The sequence below is a fragment of the Dasypus novemcinctus genome, chromosome 30, assembly GCF_030445035.2.
Source record: "Dasypus novemcinctus isolate mDasNov1 chromosome 30, mDasNov1.1.hap2, whole genome shotgun sequence".
Lineage (NCBI taxonomy): Eukaryota > Metazoa > Chordata > Mammalia > Cingulata > Dasypodidae > Dasypus > Dasypus novemcinctus.
Window position 1 is genome coordinate 15398980 of NC_080702.1, and position 23262 is coordinate 15422241.

The 23262-nt window shown below is 38.5% G+C and overlaps 1 protein-coding gene across 1 annotated transcript in view; it reads right to left on the minus strand.

Annotated features, from left to right (window-relative positions):
- Positions 1-12991: 12991 nt before the first annotated feature.
- The window catches only part of LOC131276680 (vomeronasal type-1 receptor 4-like), a 31338-nt gene continuing 21067 nt past the window's right edge, over positions 12992-23262 (minus strand). Inside the window, exon 3 of the mRNA XM_058290194.1 lies at positions 12992-13441. Coding sequence (XP_058146177.1) covers positions 12992-13441 — 450 coding nt within the window. The remainder of the gene's footprint in view (positions 13442-23262) is intronic.

The window sequence follows — 23262 nt, forward strand, 5'->3', positions numbered from 1 at the left end:
GATATGTACATACAGAGCATGAATTTTGATCTTTACCTTGTATACTTGTCATTTAGCAATGTAAATATAAGAGCAAAACTATACCACACTTACAAGTAAATATAGGGGAAATTCTTCATTACTTTTCATGTGGCAATTGATATTTAGATATGACATTAAAATAATTAAAAATAAAAATAAACAAATTGTTTCTCACAAAAACTAAAAGCCTTTTAATCAAAGGAAACCCTACCAAGAAAATAGTAAGATAACCTACATAAAGGAAAACATAAGTTTCCAATCATACATCTGATAAGGGCCTAATAACACAGAAGATATATATTTTTAAAATCCTTTACCCTTGAACATAAAGACAAATAATATGATTAAAAATGGGCAAAGTATTTTGAGTAGACATTTTTTCAAAGAATATATGCAACTGGATAAAAACACATGAAATAATGCTCAACATCTTTACTTATTAGGGATGTGGAAATCAACATCAAAATATGACATTACTTCAAATCTGCCAGGATAGTTTTACTTTTTCTGAAAGTCTAAAACAACTGTTGATAAGGATGAAGAGAAACTGGAATCCTTGTACATAGCTGGTAGGTATGTGCAATGGAACAACCACTTGAAAAATATTTATGCAGTTCTTCAATAAGATTGACACTAAATTTGCTGAACATCTAGCAATTTTCTTCCTTGTTAGATACCCCTCAGAACTGAAGAAAGATATTCAAGTAATTGTGTACAAATGTTCACATTAGCATTATTTAAAATAACAGGTAGAAACAACCAAAATTTCTATCACCTAATATATAAGCAAAACGTGTAATATCCATACATTGGAATTTTGTCCAGTTTTAAAATGGAATGAATTAATTTATAACCTATACCATGGAAAAGACCTGAAAATGTGCTAAGTGTTTTCAAAACTTAGGTCAGATAGAAAAGGACAATTTATAAAAGATTCCATTTACATATAATATCTAACAGAGGAAAATCAAGAGATAGAAAGATGATTAATGGTTGACAGGGACTGAGGGGAGTCAAAAACATGGAATAACTACTTTTGTGAGTATGAGGTTTCCTTTGGAGTTTATAAAATTTTCTGAGATTATATAAACCATATATTGCCTAAGAGTTACCTCCTGAGGGCCGCCTCCTTATTGCTCAAATGTGGCTTCTAAATCAAACTCACTATATAAACACACTATCTCCCCCTATCATGGAACAGGACTCCTGGGGATGAGCCTTCCTGGCACGGAAGGATTATTACCAAGCACCAACTAGCAATAAACCTGAAAACAGACCTTGACCAAAAGGGGGAATGGTAAATACAAGTGAGTTTTTATGGCTAAGAGATTTCAAAGTGAGCCAGGAGCTCATTCCAGAGGTTATACTTGTGCACATCTCAGCAGGATCTCACTGCCACAGTAAACAATGCCTCAAAAAGTGGGGCTACTGAGGACTCTAGAGATATCCAGACAGTATAGGCAGGGCGGACAGCTCAGGAGTTTGGCACCCTGAGAGTGGGCCTTACTTTGGAATTTATGCTCCTCATTGTGACAGAGCTAGACTCATCTGTGGTTTCCCTACACATGGTTCTTCTGCATCTTCTATTTGAAGCTACAGGTAGTATTATACTTGATAGGTGTATGTCCAAGACACTTAAATCTTTGGTCTGTCCCCATGGCAGTTGGGTTCTGAATGTCAGCAGAGTTGCAAAACCTACTTTCCAGTTCATTGAGCTCACCCAGAACAACAATTTGATGATGAAAGACAAAACCTATCCCAAGGAACAGAGAGTCTGCAACTGCAGGCAAGATAGTTCCATCCATCTGTCCCAAGGAATCTAAGTCCCCTTTGAATTAAAGGCAGAGTAGGCATCACCATCCCAAAATCCTCAAGATTGGGGAATGAACAATGGACTAAAATGGAATTACTATTATTCTACTATAAACTTATTATTGTAGCAATGGAAGAACTTTTAGCATTCATGTGGAGGGAGTGATCACTGGAGGTTCTGTGGGGAGAGGAAGGAAGAGGTGTAATATGGGGGCATTTTGGGGACACTGGAATTGTCCTGAATAACTTTGCAATGACAGATACAGGCCATTATATATTTTGTCATAACTTACAAAATTATGCATGACAGAGTATAAGCTATACTATGAACTATAATCCATGGTTAGTAGCAAAGCTTGAATATGTGTCCATAAATTATAACAAATGTACCACACTAATGTAGTATATTGTTAACGTGGGATAGTGTGGTAGGGGGAGGGAGTGGGATATATGGGAATCCCCTATATTTTCATGTAACATTTAGATAATTTAAAGTCTCTTTTTAAAAAATTGGGGGCTGGAAGCTGTATCAGTCTAACAAAATGACAAGATCTCACCAAAGACAATCTAGAATTACCATGTTCATTTTGGGAAATGTCCACTTAGAAAAAACTATTTATCATTCTAGAAAAGGAGCACCAAAACGAAACAGCTAAATGAAATGTCTACTACATTTAATACTCAGAATTTGCCAAGAAATGCAAGAAAAATAGTTTCTTTAAAGGACTCTTCGCAAAAGACAAATGAGAAAGTGTAAGCTCAAAGGAATTTTGTTTTGCTTTTGTGTCTGACAAATGGCTAAATTAGTTTTAATTGAAGCTATAAGTTCTGTATTTGTGTCTGTCTGTATGTTTGATGTATGACATTTTCCTATCTTTGAATACTATTACCAAAGTAACATGGAATTCATTCAAAGAGCTCTATACAAGTTGGCTTAAAGATAAATAAGCACATATGTAAATCAATAGTTGTATAATTCCCAAAATTAAGGAAAACAAAATTCTAATATTTCCGGTGAAAACAGAAGTAAAAGCAAATTTCTTTTAAAAAATTAAATTTTTAGACAATAGCATTGCCAAACTTGTTACTTATTAGTTGAAACAGGAAGCATTTTTGCCATTGCCAACATCATGTGTTGTACCTGGGTAGACACTTCTGAGGAAGGTGAGACACAACTGCATGAAATAACTGGACAGACTACATGGTTTAAATAGGTAGGCCTTCCTCAAGGACCTGATTTGATAACATTGATTTCAGTTGGGTCAAATCATGAGTCCTGGGCTTAGGAGATAACTAGGATGTAGGCAGTTGGGCCTTTTATCACTCTAGTACTCATTGCAGTTTCCCTGGTGTACTGTTTACTCTCAAGAGTTTTGAATGTATGTTCCCAGCCACTTGTGATGGAGCAAATGATTTCTTCATGTCTGGAATGACATAAAAGTGATGATCATGGAAAAACTGGCATCAGGAACATCTATGAGCCCAACATGAAAATAATCTGCAAGTACTACACTAAGACCTTAGGCAGTAACTGAAAATGGGCTCCACACTCTACACTTTCATCACAACTCTCAATGGCCAGATCAAACAGGGGGCCCTCGCTGGACTCCTTTGTGCTAAGCCTTACATCAGTAAACTGAAGCTTAACTTAGTTTCTACCTCTTGTACGTGCTCCTTTCTCACTTAGTGCACCATTTTTGTTACACTTTTCATTTCTGGAACTCTCCAATCTAGCAGCAGTTCAGTTTAACCCTCCCCCTCCATTTTTCTCGTTGAGGCTTTTCCGCCAAACATTTCTTCCCTACTAGGTTATCCTGCCTCTGAGAGTCAGACAGGGTCATTCCAGAAAGGTGGGACCCCCAGAAGAGTCCATAATGAATTCCACCAAAAGTAGTATCTGGATTGAGTGAGGGCGCCGCTAGGCCATAGCCATTCTGCTGCGACTCTACTCCCTACCCTCCTCAAATGGCGGCCTTTTTGCTTTTAGCATTCCTCAGCCGCTTGTTTTCAGCACTAGGTCTCTGTGAGCTTTTGCCTCTGTACCTGGATATGCATGGGGTTCTATCGCACTACTGTGAGGTTCTCTAAAATCTGTTTCCCGGGTGAGAGGTATCCAGGCTGCCAGCTGCCTCTGGAGAAATCCCAAGCGTTGAACAGACCAGTTGGGAGGGAAAGGAGGAGGACCTGTAGGTCCTTGACGGGAATTTCCTACCTGCTATTTTTCTCTTTCTTCAATTCAGCATTTGTGGAGTCCCCCAGTCTCAGCCATTCTCCAGAGACTCCGGGGAGACGTTTCCAGGAGACGGCTTCCGTCGCTGTGTTGATGACGTCACCCCTCCACCGCTGATTTTTTTTTTTTAAAGAAGGAGAGATTGAACCCAAGACCTGCACACGGAAAACAGGCGCTCACCCACTGAGTTGCATCTGCTCCCCAATGCCAGTCGATTTTCTCATTTGTTTGTTTTGTTTTTAGTGGGTACCAGGGATTTAAGCCAGGACCTCCCTCATGGGAAAAGCAGGGAACCACCTCCCTCCCTGATTTTTTTCTGACTTTATCTCAAGTTCAAAAAATAAAAAATAGACAAAAGGAAGGTTAACAATTTAGGGAAGCATTAATCTAAAATCTTCTTTCCAGTCACATTTATCTTATTTATCCTAAAAGCAAACGATTGTTTCCCCAGTGTTAAGAAAGACACATAAATGGGTTCCCCGTCTCCCGCAGGCTCCGTCCGTGGGGACCGGGCCGGCCGGGCGAGGAGGCGGGACCCGTCGGGGCTGCCACCACCGCCGCCGCCGCGGCTTCTCGGGCTGCGTCCCTCGGGAGCCCGGCGGCGCCAGGAGCCCTCGCTGAGGGTCCTCAGTCCGCCGCCCCCTCAGCCGTCCCGGCTTCTCCTCCCGCGGTGGAGATGGCGCCGCGCTCCGGCCAGGAGGCTCGGAAGCTGAGCGAGCAGCCCCAGCTCCTTCCGTCCAAGCTGCTGCGGGAGGAGGACGAGGCCCCGCAGGCCGCGAGGCCAAAGGGACCGCTGAGGTCGCTGCCCTCGGCTGGGCCCCGCAGCCGTGACCTCCCGCCCCGCGGGCTGCGTCCCGCCGGCCCCGCCTCGGCTGGAGGGAGGGGGGCGCGGGGCTCCCAGACCCCTCTCACTCCGCGGGAGGCGGCGGGAGGCCGGGTCCGCGGGCGCCGTGCCTGGCTCCAGCCTCCCTCCTCCCGGCTAAGGGCAGAGCCGGGGCCCGGGCTCGGCGCTGGGACTTTACAAGCTGGGCTCTCCCTGGGCCGAGGCCCAAGCCGGGGTGGACGGAACACGGCCGCGGCGGTGCCGAGGGCTAAAGGGCTGCTCTCTTCCCACCTCCACGCACTGGTGGCTCCGTGGGGGGCGCCCTTAGATCTAGCCCCTGCCTCGGCCCTGCCCCGCGACACTTCCTGCCTCCCGGCGCTCGGCTGCCTGGTTCTCCAGGTGGAGCCCTACCGCCTGCCCACCTGTCAGCTTCCTGAAAGGGGATGGTGGTCTTCTTCGTTGGTTGGAGTGTTATTGAATAAATCTATTGGTGCGGCGTCAATGTTATTACTACTACTAGGAGTAGTATTCTTTTTACTTTTGAATACTAGCCAGAATGAAAAGGAATTCCAGTACTTGAGCCTCTCGGACAGTGGGTTATGTTACTGAAGATTTTATTAATCAGATATTTTCTGACCAGCGGGATGGAAGAATATGTGGACACTGGGTTTTGTGCTTCATAATTGTTGAGGGCTCATTTATAGGTCCAGAGATGGAAAAGTCCTACTTTTAATGAGTTCTGCCACAGCCTTTGAAATAAGCTATTTTTAGCCCATAAAAAAAGATATATAAATGATTCGACGTAGGTTACATGTCATGACCAACGTCTCCTTCTTAATGAAGAAATTGAACAAAAAATCTTTGATCTTATTCATAGTTCATAAAATTAAACATGTATTTTTTCCCGTTAGCAGCAATATAGCACCTTCTTTACCATTTCTACAAAAATATTACAATATTACTGATAACTATAAGCCACAAATTTTATTAGTTGTATTTTTCCTATTTATCACAAAATTCTTAACATCTTGTCATTGAAGAACATTCTTGTATTTATAGTATTAACCACAATCCTCATCTACCACCAAAATCACCATTTTATGCAACTCCTAGATTACCGTTATGTTGTCATTCAATTAACATTAACCTCTCTAGACTACATCTTTCAACTTCAATCCCAGGTTATAAATAAGCAGTGTGTGTAATAGTCATTATAATGTGCTATGTCAACTCTATCCATTACAGTATATTTACAATTGACCTCATTAAACATTCTATATACATTCAGTATCATCTCCCGTTCTTAACCAGCATTGTCTCCTAATCTATACATTATAATGTAATTCCTTAAGTTTACTGATTGTATTTAGTTCATATCAATGAGAACATACAATATTCATCCTTTTGTTTCTGTCTTATTTCACTCAACGTAATATCATCAAGGTTTATCCTTATTGACACATGAATCCTGATTACATTTCTTCTTACACCCAAATAGTATTACATAGTATGTATATACCACGTTTTGTTTATCCATTCATCAGTTGATTGACATTTAAAATTTCCATCTTTTAGCAATTGTCAGTTTTACCGCTATGAACATGGCTGTGCAAATATCTTTTAGCATCTTTGCTTTCAGTCCTTCTGCATGTATTTTACTAGTAGTAGGATGGCTGAAGCAGAGGGCAGTTCTATATTTAGCTTCCTGAGGGACCATCAAATTATCCTCCGCAGAAGCAAACCATTAACATTCCCACCAACAGTGAAGAAGTGTTCATATTTCTCCACATCCTCTCCAGCACACATAGCTTTCTATTTTTTTAATAATTACCATTCTATAAGGCATGAAACTCTCATTGTACTTTTCACCAGCATTTCCTAATAGCTAGAAATGCAGGGCATCTTTTCATAAGCTATATTGGTCATTTGTATTTCTTCTTAGAAAAAATGTCTATTCAAGTCTTTTGCCCATTTTTAAAATAGGTTTTCATATTTCTGTCATTGAGTTATGTGATCTTTTGGTATAACATGGAAATAAAACCCTTGTTGGATATGTGGCTACTGAAGATTTTCTCCCATTGAAGAGTCTGCATTTTTACCTTCTTAAAAACTTGTTTGAAAAACAAAAGTGTTTCATTTTGAGGAAGTCCTAAGTCCTATTTCTCTAATCAGTTTCTGTAAAGTAAGCTGTTAGAGTTTTCATTGGTAATGTATTGAACCTGTAAATGAACCTGAGTAGAATTGACTTCTTCATGTATGAACACGGAATGTCCTTCCATTTCTTTAGTTCTTCTTTGTTTCCTTTTAGCATTGTTTTATAGTTTTCTGAATAAAGATCCTTTACATTTCTTGCTAAATTAATTTCTAGATATATGAGTGTTAATTCTATTTCATTGCTTTATATATATGTTCTTGTCCCAGTATCAAGCTGTTTTGATTACTGTGACTTTGTAATAAATTTTCCTGTCAGGAATTATGAGTGTTCCAATTTCATTCTTCATTTTTTCAAAATGGCTCTAGATATTCGGGGACCCTTACACTTCCATATAAATTTGTTTGTTGCCTTTTCCATTTATGCAAAAATAGTTGTTGGCATTTTTATTCAGATTGCATTGAATCAATAAATTGCCTTGGATAGGATTTACATTTTAACAATATCTAATATTACCATCCATGAACGTGGAATTCCTTTGTATATTCAGGTCCTCTGATTTTTTTTTTTTTTTTAGCAATGTTTTGTCATTTTCTGCACACACAGACTACATTACATTCTTTATTAAATTCTTGGTTAGGGGAAACGGACTTTGGCCCAGTGGTTAGGGCGTCCGTCTACCATATGGGAGGTCCCCGGTTCAAACGGGCCTCCTTGACCCGTGTGGAGCTGGCCGTGCGCAGTGCTGATGCGCGCAAGGAGTGCGCCCATGAGGAAAGCCGCCCAGCATGAAAAGAAAGAGCAGCCTGCCCAGGAATGGCGCCGCCCACACTTCCTGTGCCGCTGACGACAACAGAAGCGGACAAAGAAACAAGACGCAGCAAATAGACACCAAGAACAGACAACCAGGGGAGGGGGGGAAATTAAATAAATAAATAAATCTTTAAAAAAAAAAAATTCTTGGTTAGATTTATCCCTAGACATTTTATTATTTTAATTGTTATTGTAAATGAAATTTATATCTTGATTTCTTCTTCATGATTGTCCATTAAATGCACAACCTCTCTAATAATGAATAAAACACTGGATGGGATTTTCCCTCTCTCTCTCTCTTTGCTGTTACTTTAGTGAAATGAACATAGATCGCTTTCATAACCTATATTGACAAACACTCTTGATTAAATTTCTCCATACTACTACAAACAGATTTATTTTTCCTTATAGTAAAACCTTACTAAATACTTGGAAATACTTATTTTCTCTAAATTTTAACCCTCCATTTTTCTATCTCTATTTCAGAAAGATATCAACATCCTGCAAATATCTTTATGGTCCATAAATGGTGCTGAATCATCCCCACCCTTGACTTTGTGACAACATATCCTTCCTCCCCCCTCTCTTACTCATCCACTGCTATATTGGACACTTCCTGCTCTTTAAACACCATATATGTACTTCTGCCTTTATGATTTCATATAGTGTTGATTTACAGACATTCCTCTGCTATACATTTCACTCTTTCCATGCTAAATTGCTGGGTATAATATTCCTAGTAAGAATATATTTAAAAAATCATGAGAATCAGTCTATTGCCACAGGCATTTCAACAGAATATGGCCATATTTCCTGTCTAACAACAGTGTCCTTGGAAATGTGAGGCTTCTGATGATTTCCACAAGTCAGGAGATTCAAATTTATGGATTGTGTGGCACTATAGACAATACTTATATAGATTATATCTATTTATTCCTCTGTGTATGTAAGAAGGAATCTCAAATGCTATCTACATTGCTTCCCACTCCTGCTCTGATCTCTCTCAGAATTTGAAAGGTTTTATATGAAGTCTAAGAGTTAATTTCTTCCTTTTTCCTTCTACTTCCTATTCTTGAAGAGGACATTAAGCTGGATAGAATCACTGCTCATCCTTCCCTTTCTGTGCCAGATGATGCTAGAAAAGCAATACTTGCCTGAAAACCAAGAGCTATTTTATATTCTTGTGGCTACCCTAAGTCAGAACAGATTTCGTGGTGGTAGGCATTATTGGGAGGTATGAGTAACAGATGCGCAATAAGACTGTTTTCGGATTAAAAAACTACAAAGGGCTGTATATACCTGTTCATCCTGGAATTGTTTCGGGAAATATTCCCTGAAGAATGGTGTGTACCATGCCCTTTTCATACCCCCGTCTTTACTTAATGTCCCAGAATTAGTGGATTTTAGACAATTGATTAAAAATGTATAGAATGAAAGTGTATTAGGGTTCCCAGAAAAATAAAATTGGCATACATATATGCATATCTTATACAGTAATATATACATTTATAATAGATATTATAACAATAGCATATATATAATTATATGTATGTCAGTATTACATATATATATAGAAACACAAAGAGATTTATTATAGGAATTGGCACACATTATCATGACACTGGCACGTACGAATTTCATAAGATAAGCCACAGGTTGGATCTGGAGGATGACAATGAATCTCCAGGAGCAGCAGGTTGACTGAAGAAGAGATAGAAATTCTTTCTGACGGCTGAAATCCTCAGATCTAATTGACTTAGGAGATTCCTTTCATTGTGGAGGTCAAACTCCTTTGCTGATTGTAGATGTAGTAAGCCATAGACACAGTCAACTAACTAATGACTTAGCTCCATCAATAAAATATCATCACAGTAACAGTCAGTCTAGGGCTTACTTGATCTAACACCTGGACACCATAACCTAGCCAAATGGACACACAGAATTAACTGGAATACAAAGCATCACATTTCAACCATATAATATGAACCAACAAATATTTCATTTAAAAATGCAAAATAAAGAATGATATTAAAGAACTAAAATAATTTTTTTCAGATGTGAAATACTTTATTATCATAAAGACAAATTCATATTCCATAAAGTAAGGAATTGTTTATTTAATAAAATAAAATATCATTGATCAAAGAAGTTAAATATACAATTAACAAGTTGAATGGAAAACTACAATCTGGAAAATTTCAATTTAAAGAATGAAAAAGAGTCACTAAGATGAATATAATACATATGTTATAAATAATTGATGAAAGATATTATGAAAGAAAAAGTAAATAATATGAGTTCTTTAGATGGTATATAACATCTTCCTACACATCAAAAAACAAAGTTTAAAAAAATCATTTTATTATCCTCTCACTCCTACCAAATATGTAAACTTGCTTTTACGAATGTCTGAAATGTTTTAGGAATATCTTCCATTCTGGATGAATATTGGTTAAAGATCAAATAAATAACATGCCTGACTAAACACAATTTTCAACATCCACCAAGTTTCTTTTTTGAGTTCATATTAAGATATAATAACTATAATTGTGGGCAAATATGTCTGTATAAGAATGTATATTTGCATTTCAGTGTCAAAAACTTATAAAACTAATATATGAGAATTAGTTAAAATTAAATAATACAATAATATAAAATGTCTGGTAAAGGGAGATCTAGGCAGGCAAAAAGCAGATTAACAGTTTCCTAGGGCTTCACAGTGAGAATAAATATTATTTGTTAATGATTATGAAAAGAATCTCTTCAGTGATAGAAATGCCCTAGAACTGGTTGTGGTAATGGTTACACATCTCAGTAAATGTACAAAAAGTCATTAGATTGTAACTTAAAATGGTGAATGTTATGGTATGTGAATTATACCTTGAGAAACTTGCTAAAACATTAAACTAATAAAATAAAGAAGTGTGATATCTACAAAGAAATGCAGAAGTATCTGTCCATAATTCCACTCCTTAGTGGGGACCCTCCATTTCTCTAAATTCTTTATACCATCATCTTCCATGTATCATTTTTAACACAATCTACTAATTTAATGTGACACTAGATGTTGATACCTTTCTTAATACTTTCCTCTCTTTTCCACAGATCTTCATAGTATTAAGTTGTGATAGGAAGTTTGAATGTAATTTTGATTACATAAATATTTTCTATTGCAGAAGTAAATACTAGGAATACATTTTCTTCAGTTATTAGTTTATTTTTTTATGTTATTTTTCTAGTGTTGTTTTCATCATGGCCCCTCTTTCTAATCTCACAATCATATTAGATATTCTGTAATGTTTTTTCTCCCCACAAACATTTCCATTACCCTGTTCCAGTTAAAGCTCGTTGCTTAGTATGATATTAAAGCAACTCTTTACAACTCTATTGATAGAAATCTACAGTTTTTAAGGTTTTGCTTTCTGTTTTGGTTTTCCTTCATTTCTCCGGAGCACAATTCCTATGAAAAGGTATGCAGATAGCAACCTGGTAACCCTGCATGTCTTCAATTTGTTATTCTACATTTACCCTTGAATGATACTTTTGCTAGGAGTGTATTCCTAGGGGAAACATTTCTTCCTCAAGTTTAACTTTTATTTTCCATATTATAACAATCAGTATTGCTGAAATATTTCTGGTCATTTCAATGATTTTATTTCTTCATAAATATTAGGATAATCTCAGTATTTTAGACTTTTGAATTACACTGCGCTTTGAAAGTAAATTTCTTTATCTCATTCATTTTGCTCCACAATTGGTTGGTCCAAATCATACTGACATCATTTATTTAGTTTGCGTAATTCTCCAGCAGTGTATCTTTTTTTTTTTTTTTAAAGATTTATTTTTATTTATTTAATTCCCCTCCCCCGGTTGTCTGTTTTCTGTGTCTTTTTGCTGCGTCTTGTTTCTTTGTCCGCTTCTGTTGTCGTCAGCGGCAAGGGAAGTGTGGATGGCGCCATTCCTGGGCAGGCTGCTCCCTCCTTCGCGCTGGGCGGCTCTCCTTACCGGGTGCCCTCCTTGCTCGTGGGGCTCCCCTACGCCGGGGACACCCCTGCGTGGCAGGGCACTCCTTGCGCGCATCAGCACTGCGCATGGCCAGTTCCACACGGTCAAGGAGGTCCGGGGCTTGAACCGCGGACCTCCCATGTGGTAGACGGAGGCCCTAACCACTGGGCCAAAGTCCGTTTCCCCAGCAGTGTATCTGAACAACCTTCCCATGTCTCTTCTCTGTTATTTTTTCAGAAAGTTCTATATTTCATATCTTGCCCCCTTGGATTGGTTTTTCGTTGACATCCACCTTTTCCTTCATTTTATGAACTTGGTCTGAAATGTTTGTGAAAGGATAATGCTATGTGTAAGTAATTAAAGATGCACCGTATGTGTGTGCAGGTGCATGTGTGTGTGCAGGTGTGTGCTTGTGTGTCAGGGGGCAGGGAAGAAAGAAAAGACGATACACCCCTAGAGAAAGGAAATGTTAGTATTTGTGATTATATTTCTAACCGGTTCTCTGTGCTGTAAACAATCATAGATGAAAGCCTGTGTGAACAGAATCATGTTTTCCTGTTATTTTCTTTCAACAATAGGGTACGGATAGGTTTCTATTGCATACAGGTCTCTAAAGAGATGTTCCTAAAAAAGTCTTTATTGTTGGACCTGCACGGCGTTTAACATTTTTCTCTGTTAAAAATGAAACAATAATTATTTTCTTTGACCAAAAATCTTTGTGCAAATCACTTCCTACTTTCTTAGAATATTTTCCTAGAAACAGAAGTACTAGTACAAAAGGGGAGGCCTGTTTCGTTCGTTTTGCTAAAATACTGTTCAGGCAGTCATTGGTCTTTTTCACAGCACGAGGCTATTTCTTAAGACAACGCTTAGTTGGAGTCGATTGTGTAAACTCAGATCAAAATGCAGAAAGGGCAACACTTCATTCTTCCGGGGCTGATGTAAAGAGGTCCAAGGATTCTGCTCTTTCATTATTTCCCCCTGAGGATGGATGGTCTCTATCCTCCCTTAGGCAGGGTTCTCGAATTCAGCTGTTCCAGGCGAGCATTTGCTAAGCATCCAGCAGGCCTGGGGTGGAGGTTTTCCTCCTGGAAGAGCCCCTGCTCCAGCTCCTGCTAGTCACACCAGGGACCTCCTAGGTCAGTTCCTCCATCTCCGCGGCTTGCTCCTCGCTTCTCCCGCGCCGCCTGCGGCTCGGGACCAGGGCACCGGACCGAGACAATGCTGGTGGGCGCGTCGCCAGTCTGGCGGTGTCTGCCCGCAGCGCCCCGGCACGCGCCGCGGCCCCTCGCCACCGGCTCTGGCGCGCGCCCACGCTGGCTTGGAACGCAGTGGCGGGCCGGCTGCGCTGGGGTTCCTGCGGAGAGAGGGTCGTGGGGCGACGCGAGCACAAAGGCTCCGAGGGGTGGGCACCGCGGGCGGGAAGGCGGCAGACGGGGCCGGGGCCCGCCGCGAGGGCTGGAGAGCGGGGAGCTGGGGGGGGGGGGGGGGGGGCCTCGGCGGACGCCCCCTCCAGGCTGCAGCCCGCGCTGCCACCAGGCGGCCCAGCCTGTACTTTGTTGATTAATTCAATATTGTCATGACACTGGTATGATTAAAGAGGAGATTAGTTTGCATTAAAGTACTGTTTAGTTTCCTTAATTTATTTGATTTATTAGAACTTTTTTTCTGTTAATCGAGGCCTAGTTCATGTTTCACTATATTTCAATTCATGTTGGTCTTGGATGTCTCCTTAAGGTAGGAATGAGGCCACCAGGAAAGGTACCCTGGAGTTATGTAGATATGGACGGACGTATGATCAGTGCGATTTGCTAAGAATCATTAGGCAGAGCAACAACCACTATGCTTTGATCCTTTAGGCCAGAATGCAGAGTTCATCTCTGGGCATATTTATTCACTTTTAGCAAATCATTCTGATTCTTCACAGAGATTGTCAATAGACTGGATCCAGGAATTCTGTGTTCAGGGAAAAGGGTAGGATCGAGGAAATCATTAGCTTCCTGCAGAAACATCAGTAATCTGTTTTGTACTTTATATCTCATTCCTGCTTTACATCACTGCAAATATTTTTGGATTCTGCAGGGAAAATTGGCTCCTACCGAATAACTGCTTCCTCTTCCACAAAATTCTAATTTTTGTTTATCAAGACTTGGTTGGCCATTTCTCAATCCAAATCATCCTTCAGCTTGTAACTCTTTTTTTTTATCTTGGTCATTGTGTATTAGTAAAGGAGATTATAGCTCTACGATTATGTTAATGAATTACTGAAATGAAGTTTAGTCAATCAACCTTTTTAAATTGATACATCATTGTTTTAAGAGCAAATTTTGGAACCATAATAATAGTAAATCCTGGTGGATTTTAATGGAACTTATGCAATACTAAACATAATATTTTGAATAAATATTGAATGTAAGAAAACTATTCAGACTAGTAATTGAAAAAGCTATAAATAGTATGTCTCCTATGGATTTCCTTGTCATTTTTTTCCTGTCCAACTTTCATTCTCCACAGATATACTTATGAACACACACATAAGAAATTGCATGCATATATCTATGCACACATACATAAGCATATAAATACACAAATATTTCATTCCTGTGAGCCTTAGCTATTTTACCTTTAAAACGGTTGTAACAATAATGCTTATGTATCCTGACAGCACAATAACTATATTATGATAACTTTAAATATTTTCCTTCTCATTTCTTAAAAATCTTTGTCTCCATCATGACAAATATAATCTATTTTCTTCTATTCTAATTTGGTCAGTGAGTTTTCTAAAGATAAGTTCAATTTCTACTTAATTTAGCAATCCCTACGAGTGCATCTAGAATGTTGCCTTAGACAGCATAGGTGTTCAATAAATATTTGCTGAACATATTCGTTTCAAACCCTTATCATTGCTTAGAGGCATTTAGTGAATGCCCTTTCTGAATTAAAAATTTTTTTCTATAGCTATTTAAAGAAATTTATTAGTTATCATTATATTAAGAGAATCCATGAAATATTAATTTCTATCCACATTTCAGTAATTCATATAGTGATATTTCTCATTGCTTATGAATGTACCCTGATTTCTGCCTCCAAAATGAATTAAATAACTTCAATAGTTATTTCAGTTTTAATTTGAAATAAGATGATATAAGAGTGAAACAAATCTCTGTTTCCAATGTTTCAAAACAAAATATTGTTATTGTTCTAGGAGCATTATACCATAGTATAGTAAGATATATTTCATGCCTAGTCTCTTCTTCTTTGAGATGTCCTTATCTTCTGGCTTGCTCCCACAATATTACAGCTGATTACACATGTGTTCATTGGATATAGTATTAATGGTGAATTTACTCGTATAGAACTAGTTATATTTTAATCTTTATTCTCTCAACTAAGTAACTAATGATTTCATTGTAAAGTTCTGTTTTCAGTATTATGGAGGTTATATATTATTTATGGGAGAGGACGTAAGTGTGGAAGCAATATGCAGACACCCAAGGGCCAAAAGAATAATGAGTTTGTCTTACGGGAATCCCATCCCTTGGCTTGAATTTTTATGAACTTAAGGCATAACTACTTATACTTACTCTCAACCAAAATCTATAGATAATTTTATCAGTTCCCTCACAAGATTCATTACAACACATATGCAATAAGATGCAAGATGGCAGAGTAGGGAATGACAGCCTGCTACTTGAGAAACCACAGGAAGTTAGGCAGGTTTACCTAGCAGAAGGAAAGTCATGGAATCATGGGAGCAATTGGAGAATGCAGCTAGAAAGTGGGCCCAGATGGCCAGGCTAAAGGGAAGCTGAAGAACTTAGGGCACTCAAACCAGCAGACAGATGGCTCATAATGCCAAGGAAGCTAGAGGGTTACTGCCTGGAAGACCAGGGTTCAGCAGACTCAGAGAGTGGAGAAAGTCCTCAGGCAACCAAGGAAGCTTCCTGGTACCCAGCGGGCTCTTGAAGTGGGGGAGCAGCGAGGCACAAATTTGGGGCCAGCAGCCAACTCAGGGGAAGAGAGGATTAGGGATGTAGGAGGTAGAATAGGCAGCCCAGAGAGGGGCAAAAGAAGGCTAGATACAACCTGGCCAGAGCTGAATGGCTCCAGGGAGAGGGGAAGGGGCGCTTACAGGCAGCTTGTCACACCCACCCATCCTGGAAGAGAGAGGAAATGGTTCAGTGAGAGTGAGGACTGACAGGCACCTAACAGTCCTGGAGAGAGTGAAGCCAGGAGTGGCAACCAACAAACCAACAGAAGCTGAATTAGCCTGAGGGAAAAGCACAGCTCACACCAAACAGTATAAATCTTAATAGGTCTCCCTCAAGACATATGCTTGTCAAATTGTCCAATGCTCAAGACAAAGAATATTGAAAGCACCAAGAGATAGGAGACCCATCACATACAATGGAAGCTTGATAAGATTAAGTGTTGATTTCTCATCTAAACCATAGAGGCATGAGGGCAGGGGTATGGATAGTAAAGTGCTAAAATAAGAAGCTCCTAGCCAAGAGTTCTCTATTTTGCAAAGTGGGCATTCAAAAATGAGGAAGATTTCAAAATATTTGCAAATAAACAGAAAATAAGAAAGCTTGTCAATAAGATATCTGCCCTTCAAAAAATAATGAAGGGAGTTCAGTAGGTTGAAAGGAAAAAAAGAGGAGAGAGTTGGATGAGAGTGTAAGAACAAACAAAAATATAAAAAGAGAAATAAAAACTTCACATGGTTACATAAAATTAAAGAAAATATGGTGGAAGTGAGTAATTCCTTGACAGTAGTAACATTTAATAATAATGGATTAAAATCTCCAATACAGAGACACAGATTGGCAGAATGGATAAGGAAATATGCCACACCTATATACTGCCTACAAGAAACCCATCTTAGACCCAGGGACATGAGGGTGCCGAAAGTGAATTGCTGGAAAACAATTTGAAAAACAAACAATAACCAAAAAATGGTGAAAGTAACTATATTAAACCCAGACATAATAAACTTTAAATGCAAGATGACTATAAGAAAAAAAAGGACACTATATCTTAATAAAAGGGGTCATCTATCAAGGAAGTAAGAAGAATGGTAAACATTTATGCACCTAATGAGGTACCTCAAAAGACACGAGGCAAACATTGAAAAAAGTAAGTGGAGAAATAAATGCCTCTACATTTATAGTGTGAACTTAAATACACCATTAACAGCAATAGACAGATAATCTCAACAGCATTTTTGTACACCAATAATGATGCCTCTATAATTATAGTGGGGACTTTAATACACCATTAACACCATGAGACAGATCATCTCCACAGAGGCTCAGTAAAGAAACAGAGACCTTGAATATTACATTAGAGGAGATAGACCTAATAGACATAGTACATTACACCACAATGCAGTTGGAAAGACATTCTTCTTGAGGGTACATGGATGATTGTTCAGGATAGACCCCATATTTGGCCACAGAACAACATTCAGTGAATTCAGAAAGTTTTAAATTATACAAATAATTGCTCTGACCTGAAGGCAATGAATCAGTAAGGGGTAGAGAATTAGATTAGGAACAAAGATAGGGAAGTTACACAACACACTCTTCAACAATCTGTTGGACAAGGATGAAATTGCAAAAGAAATCGGAAACCACCTTGAAATGATTGAAAATGACAACACAAAGTATCAAAACCTGAGGGATGCAGCCTAACCTGTACAGAGAGGGAAAGTCATAGACTTTTGTCAAAGACAAAAGAGATAAAATGAAAGTCCTAACTGCACACATGCAGGAATTAGAAAAAGAACAACAAAGTACTGCAAAGTAAGTAGAAAGAAGGAAATAACAAAGATTAGAGCAGAGATAAATGAAAAAGAAAATCAGAAAGCACTGGAAAAAATAAGCAAAACCAAAAGCTGGATCTTTGAGAAGATTAATAAAGTTGATAAACCCTTAGCTAGACTAACAAAGAAAAAAAGAAATGGAAGATGCAAATAAATAAAATAAGAAATGAGAAAGGGAATATCACCACTGACCCCACAGAAATAAGAGTATCATGAGAGAATACCTTCAAAAATTGTATGCCAACAACATGGATAATTTAGAGGAAATGGAAAAATTTCTGGACACACACAAGCAGTCTACATTGACAAGAGGAGAAATTGATGAACTCAGCAGACCAATCACAAGTAACAAGATAGAATCAGTCATGAAAAACCACCCAATGGGTGGCGGACTTGGCCCAGTGGTTGGGGAATCTGTCTACCACATGAGAGGTACGCAGTTCAAACCCTGGGCCTCCTTGACCCATGTGGAGCTGGCCCATGCGCAGTGCTGATGTGCCCAAGGAGTGCTGTGCCACACAGGGGTGTCCCACATGTAGGGGAGCCCCACGCACAAGGAGTGCGCCCCATAAGGAGAGATGCCTGGCATGAAAGAAAGTGCAGCCTGCCCAGGAATGGTGCCGCACACACGGAGAGCTGACACAACAAGATGATGCAACAAAAACACAGATTCCTGTGCCGTTGACAACAACAGAAGCGGACAAAGAAGATGCAGCAAATAGACACAGAGAACAGACAATCGGAGTGAGGGGGAAGGGGAGAGAAATAAATAAATAAATAAATAAATCTTAAAAAACAAAACAAAACAAAAACCCACCCAACAAAAAGAGTCCAGGGCCACATGACTTCACAGGTGAGTTAATCCAAACATCGGGAAAGAACTAACACTCTTCCTGCTTAAACTCTTCCAAAAACCAGACATTGAGGTAACATTGTCTAACTCATTCTAGGATGTCAGCATCACCCTAATACCAAGCCAAACAAAGATGCCACAAGAAGGGAAAACTATAGACCAATTTCTCTAATGAGCTTAGATGCTAAGGTCCTCAACAAAAATATTTGCTAACATATTTAACAGCATATCAAGTCAATTATACAATATGACCAAATGGGATTCATCCTAGGTATTAGTTTCAAACTAAGAAAATCAATCAATATAATACATCATATAAACAAATTGAAAGAAAAAAAACAATAAGATCATCTTAAAAGATGCAGAAAAACATTTAACAAAATAAAGAAAACTTTCATTATAAAAATAATACAAAAGTTAGGAATAGATGGGAGCTCCCTCAACCTGATAAAAGGTATATATAAAAACACACAGTTAACATCATATTCAAAGGTGAATTCCTAAAATCTTTCCCTCTAAGATCTGGAAAAAAACCCAACATGTGCATCGTCACTGCCCTTATTTAACACTATGTTAGAAGAACTTGCTCAAGCACTCAGGCAAGAAAAATAATAAAAGGCATCCAAATTGGAAAGGAAGAAGTAAAAATTTCTCTATTTGCAAATATCATGATCATTGACATAGAAAGCCCAGGGAAATCTATAAAAAATGAGTTCAGTAATGTGGCAGGTTATATGATAAATGTGCAAACATAAGTAGCATTTTTGTACACCAATACTGAGAAATCTGAGGAAGAAATTTTTTTAAAATCTCATTTATAATAGCAACTAAAGGAATCAAATAAATAGGGATAAATTTACCTAAAAATGTAAAAGATTATATGCAGAAAACTACACAGCACTGATAAAGGAAATCAAAGAAGGCATAAAAAAATGGAAGAATATTCCATGTAGCTGGAGAGGAAGACTAAACATCATTAAAATGTCTCTCTTACCCATTATGATTTACAGATTAAGCACAATTACAATAAAAATTAACACAGAATTATTTTCTTGAATTGGGAAAGCTAACTTTGAAATTTATCTGGAAAGACAAGGGGATACAAAGAGCCAAAAACACACTGAAATAGAAAAACAAAATCAGAGGACTCACACTGCCTGACCTTAAAACATACTAAAAGACAACTGTGGTCAAAACTGCATGGTATTGATACAAGAATATTCATATTGACCAATGGAATCTAGTTGAAAGTTCTGATACAAATTCTCACACATACTATCAACTGATATTGGACAAACCCAGCAAGCCCACTCAACTAGGAGAAAATGGCCTCTTTGACAAATGGTGCTGTGAGAACTGGATATCCATAACCAAAAGATTAAGAGAGGAACACATTCTCACAGTTTATACAAGAATTAACTCAAGATGGATCAAAGATCTAAATATAAGAGCCAAAAACATAAATCTCTTGAAAAATAATGTAGGGAATTATCCACAAGATCATGTATCAGGAAATGGTTTCATGAACTTTACATGCAAAGCATGAACAATAAATGAAAAAAAAACATAAATAGGATCTCTTCAAAATGAAAAAGCTTTGCACCTCTAAGCAGTTTGTCAAGAAAGTGAAAAGGCAACCTACTCAATGGGAGAAAATATTTGGTAACCATATATCTGATAGAGGTCTAATATCAGCATATATAAAAATTCCTACAACTCAAAAATAAAAACTATTTAAAAAATGGTTAAGTGATTGGAATACACACTTCTTAAGAAGAAATTCAAATCGTTAAAAAGCACATGAAAAGATGCTCAAAATCACTAGCTATTAGGGAAATGCAAATCAAAACTACAAGGAGATATCATCTTATACCCATTAGACTGGTGGTTATTACAAAAAAAAACAAAACAGAGAACAACAACTGCTGGAGAAGATGTTGAGGAATGGGAACAGTTATCCTCTGCTGATGGGAACACAGAATGTTGCAGGCATCGTGGAGGACAGTTTGACAGTTCCTCAGGAAACTAACTATAGAACTGCCTTATGATTCAGTAATCCCACTGCTGGGTATATATCCAAAAGAATTAAAGCAAGGGTAAGAAAAGATATAGGGACATCCAAGTTCAAAGCAGCATTAATCACTTTTGCCAAGAGTTGGAAACAACCCAAATGTCCATCAACAGTAAGGGATAAACAAATATTGGTATATACATTCAGTGGTATATTACTCAGCTGTAAGAAAAAATGCAGTGTTAACCCATGGGATTACATGAATGAATCTTGAAGACCTTATAATGAGTGATGCCAGATAGGAACTGAAAGACAAATAGTACATGATGTCACTGAAAGGAATTAAGTGAGTTGAGCTGACTCACAGAGGTAGATTCTGGAAAATAGGTTTCAGGAGACAGAAAGGGAGAGTGAGTTTGTGAGCCAATGCCCATAAGGGCAAAATCTGTGATAATGTGGAAAGCTATTGTGCAGTGGATGAGCATGAAAGTGGTATAGTGGTACATTGATGACATTGGGTGGGGAAGTGCTGGGGTGTGAGGGAGTTAGTGTGGGAAGGTGGGTTGGGTTGTCCATGGAACTGCGAGGAGGGTTAGGGGAGGGAACAGGTGACCTCTGGGGATTTGCAGGTATGTGGTTGAAACTACAATATTGGGAATGTTCTTTTAGCAAATATTGCAGGGAAAGGTTACTGGTTTAGGATGGGTCTATGTGTGGCACGCAGGATTGGGCACACCTGAGGCAGGCTACAAGGGAGTATGAGAAAGTTGACCTTGTCATAGTTTGCTGTATCTGTGGGTGTAGAGCCACAGAATGAGTGGGAAGTTGTAGGATTCCCATCCTGGGGAGTCCTTCTATGTTCTCAAATAATGGGGCTCGAGTCTCATAGGAGCATAGGCAGTGCTTAATGGGGAAAGACTGGCCAGTATGTCAAGGCCTCAGAGTTGTTGCAAACAGTAATGAATCTTCTTCTTCAGGGAATGAAGTGGTGGTTGTTATGGGTTTTGAGGGGAGGGAGAGGGATAAATAATTGTATTGGAACATGTGGATTTGAGGGTTGATGGAATTGTTCTACATGATCTCACAATTATGGATACAGGCCATGGTAGGTGGAGTGGACATCACCATCTCAGGGACCACAGGATGGAGGAATAAAATATGAACCAGAGTGGACTTACTGATATTCTACTATAGAACTATTTTGACTCTAACAATGGAAGAAATTGTATCACTGATGTGAAGACAGTGGTGACAGTAGTTGCTGAGGGCAGGGAGAGGGAAGAAGAAAAGTAATGTGTGTGCATTTTCAGGACTTGGAGTTGTCCTCAATGATAGTGCAGGGACAGATGCTGAACATTATATATCCTGCCATAACCCAGTGAATGGACTGGGGGAGAGTGTAAACTATAATGTAAATTATAATCCATGCAGTACAGCAGTGCTCCAAAATGTATTCACCAAATGCAATGAATGTGCCACAATGATGAAAGAGGTAGTTGAGATGGGGGGAGTGAAGGTGTGGAGTGTAGGATATATGGAAACCTCTTATGTTTTTAAATGTAACACTTTTTTTATCTATGCTTCTTAAAAAAGGACAATTAAAAATTTAATTTAAAAAAATTATAAAAGTGCATGGTCCAATATGTAAACCACAATGTGAACCATTGATTGTGGTTCAAAACAATGTTTCAGTATTTGTACATAAATTGTAACAAATGTAGCATCCACATGTAAAATGTTATTAATAAAGGAAAGGGAAAAAGAGGTATAAATGAATCTCCTATAATCTGTATGTGACTTTTCTGTAACCTAAATGTTCTTTGAAGACAATATGAAAAAAAGAAGATGGCAGGGGAATAAACAGAAAAAAATTGTTACTATACATACAAGACAACATATCTTAGAGTGATGAAAGACATAATCTCAAAAAAGCTATTTTGATTTTGTTTTTATTTATTTTTATTAGTCAATAATGTTTTTAAAAATTATTTACATTTTATGTGTTATTTTTAAAACTATCAATTCTTTTTTGTATTAATTTCATTTGGTTATTTTGCTGGCTTCATTTTTTTAAAGATTAATTTTTTTCATTATTTATTCCTCTCCCCTTGTTGTTTCTGTGCTTGGTGTTTGCTCTCTCTGTCCATTTGCTGTGTGCTCTCTGTAACTGCTAGTCTGCTCTTTAGGAGGCACTGGAAAGTGATCATGGGACTTCTGATGTGGAAAAGAGGCACTCAAATACTTGAGCCACCTCAGCTACCTGATTTGTTGTGTATCTCATTGTCTTTCCTCTGGGTCTCTTTGTTGCATCTTCTTCCTGCACCACACCTGCCTGTCATGCCAGTTTGCCTTTACCAGAAGGCCCTAGGAACCAAACCTGGGACCTCCCATGTCATAGTCGGAAGCTCAATCACTTGAGGCAAATCTGCTTCCCTGTTGGCTTCATATTTGAAGAAGTTTTTGGATCACAGAGGATTTACAAGTGTGTCAGAGAAGGATCATTGGTGTGAGTTGTCAATGATAGGGATGCATGGGAAGATGTTCACCTGGGGCATACATATAAGGCATATGAATGTATTCAAGGGTTCATGGAGCATTGTCACGGTGGGTGGAGATTCACACAGTAACAGTAAGAATATTGATTTCTCACCCTGGGAAGCTCTGTCACATTCTTTAATGGGACAGGAAGAATCCCCTGAATACAGAAGCAGT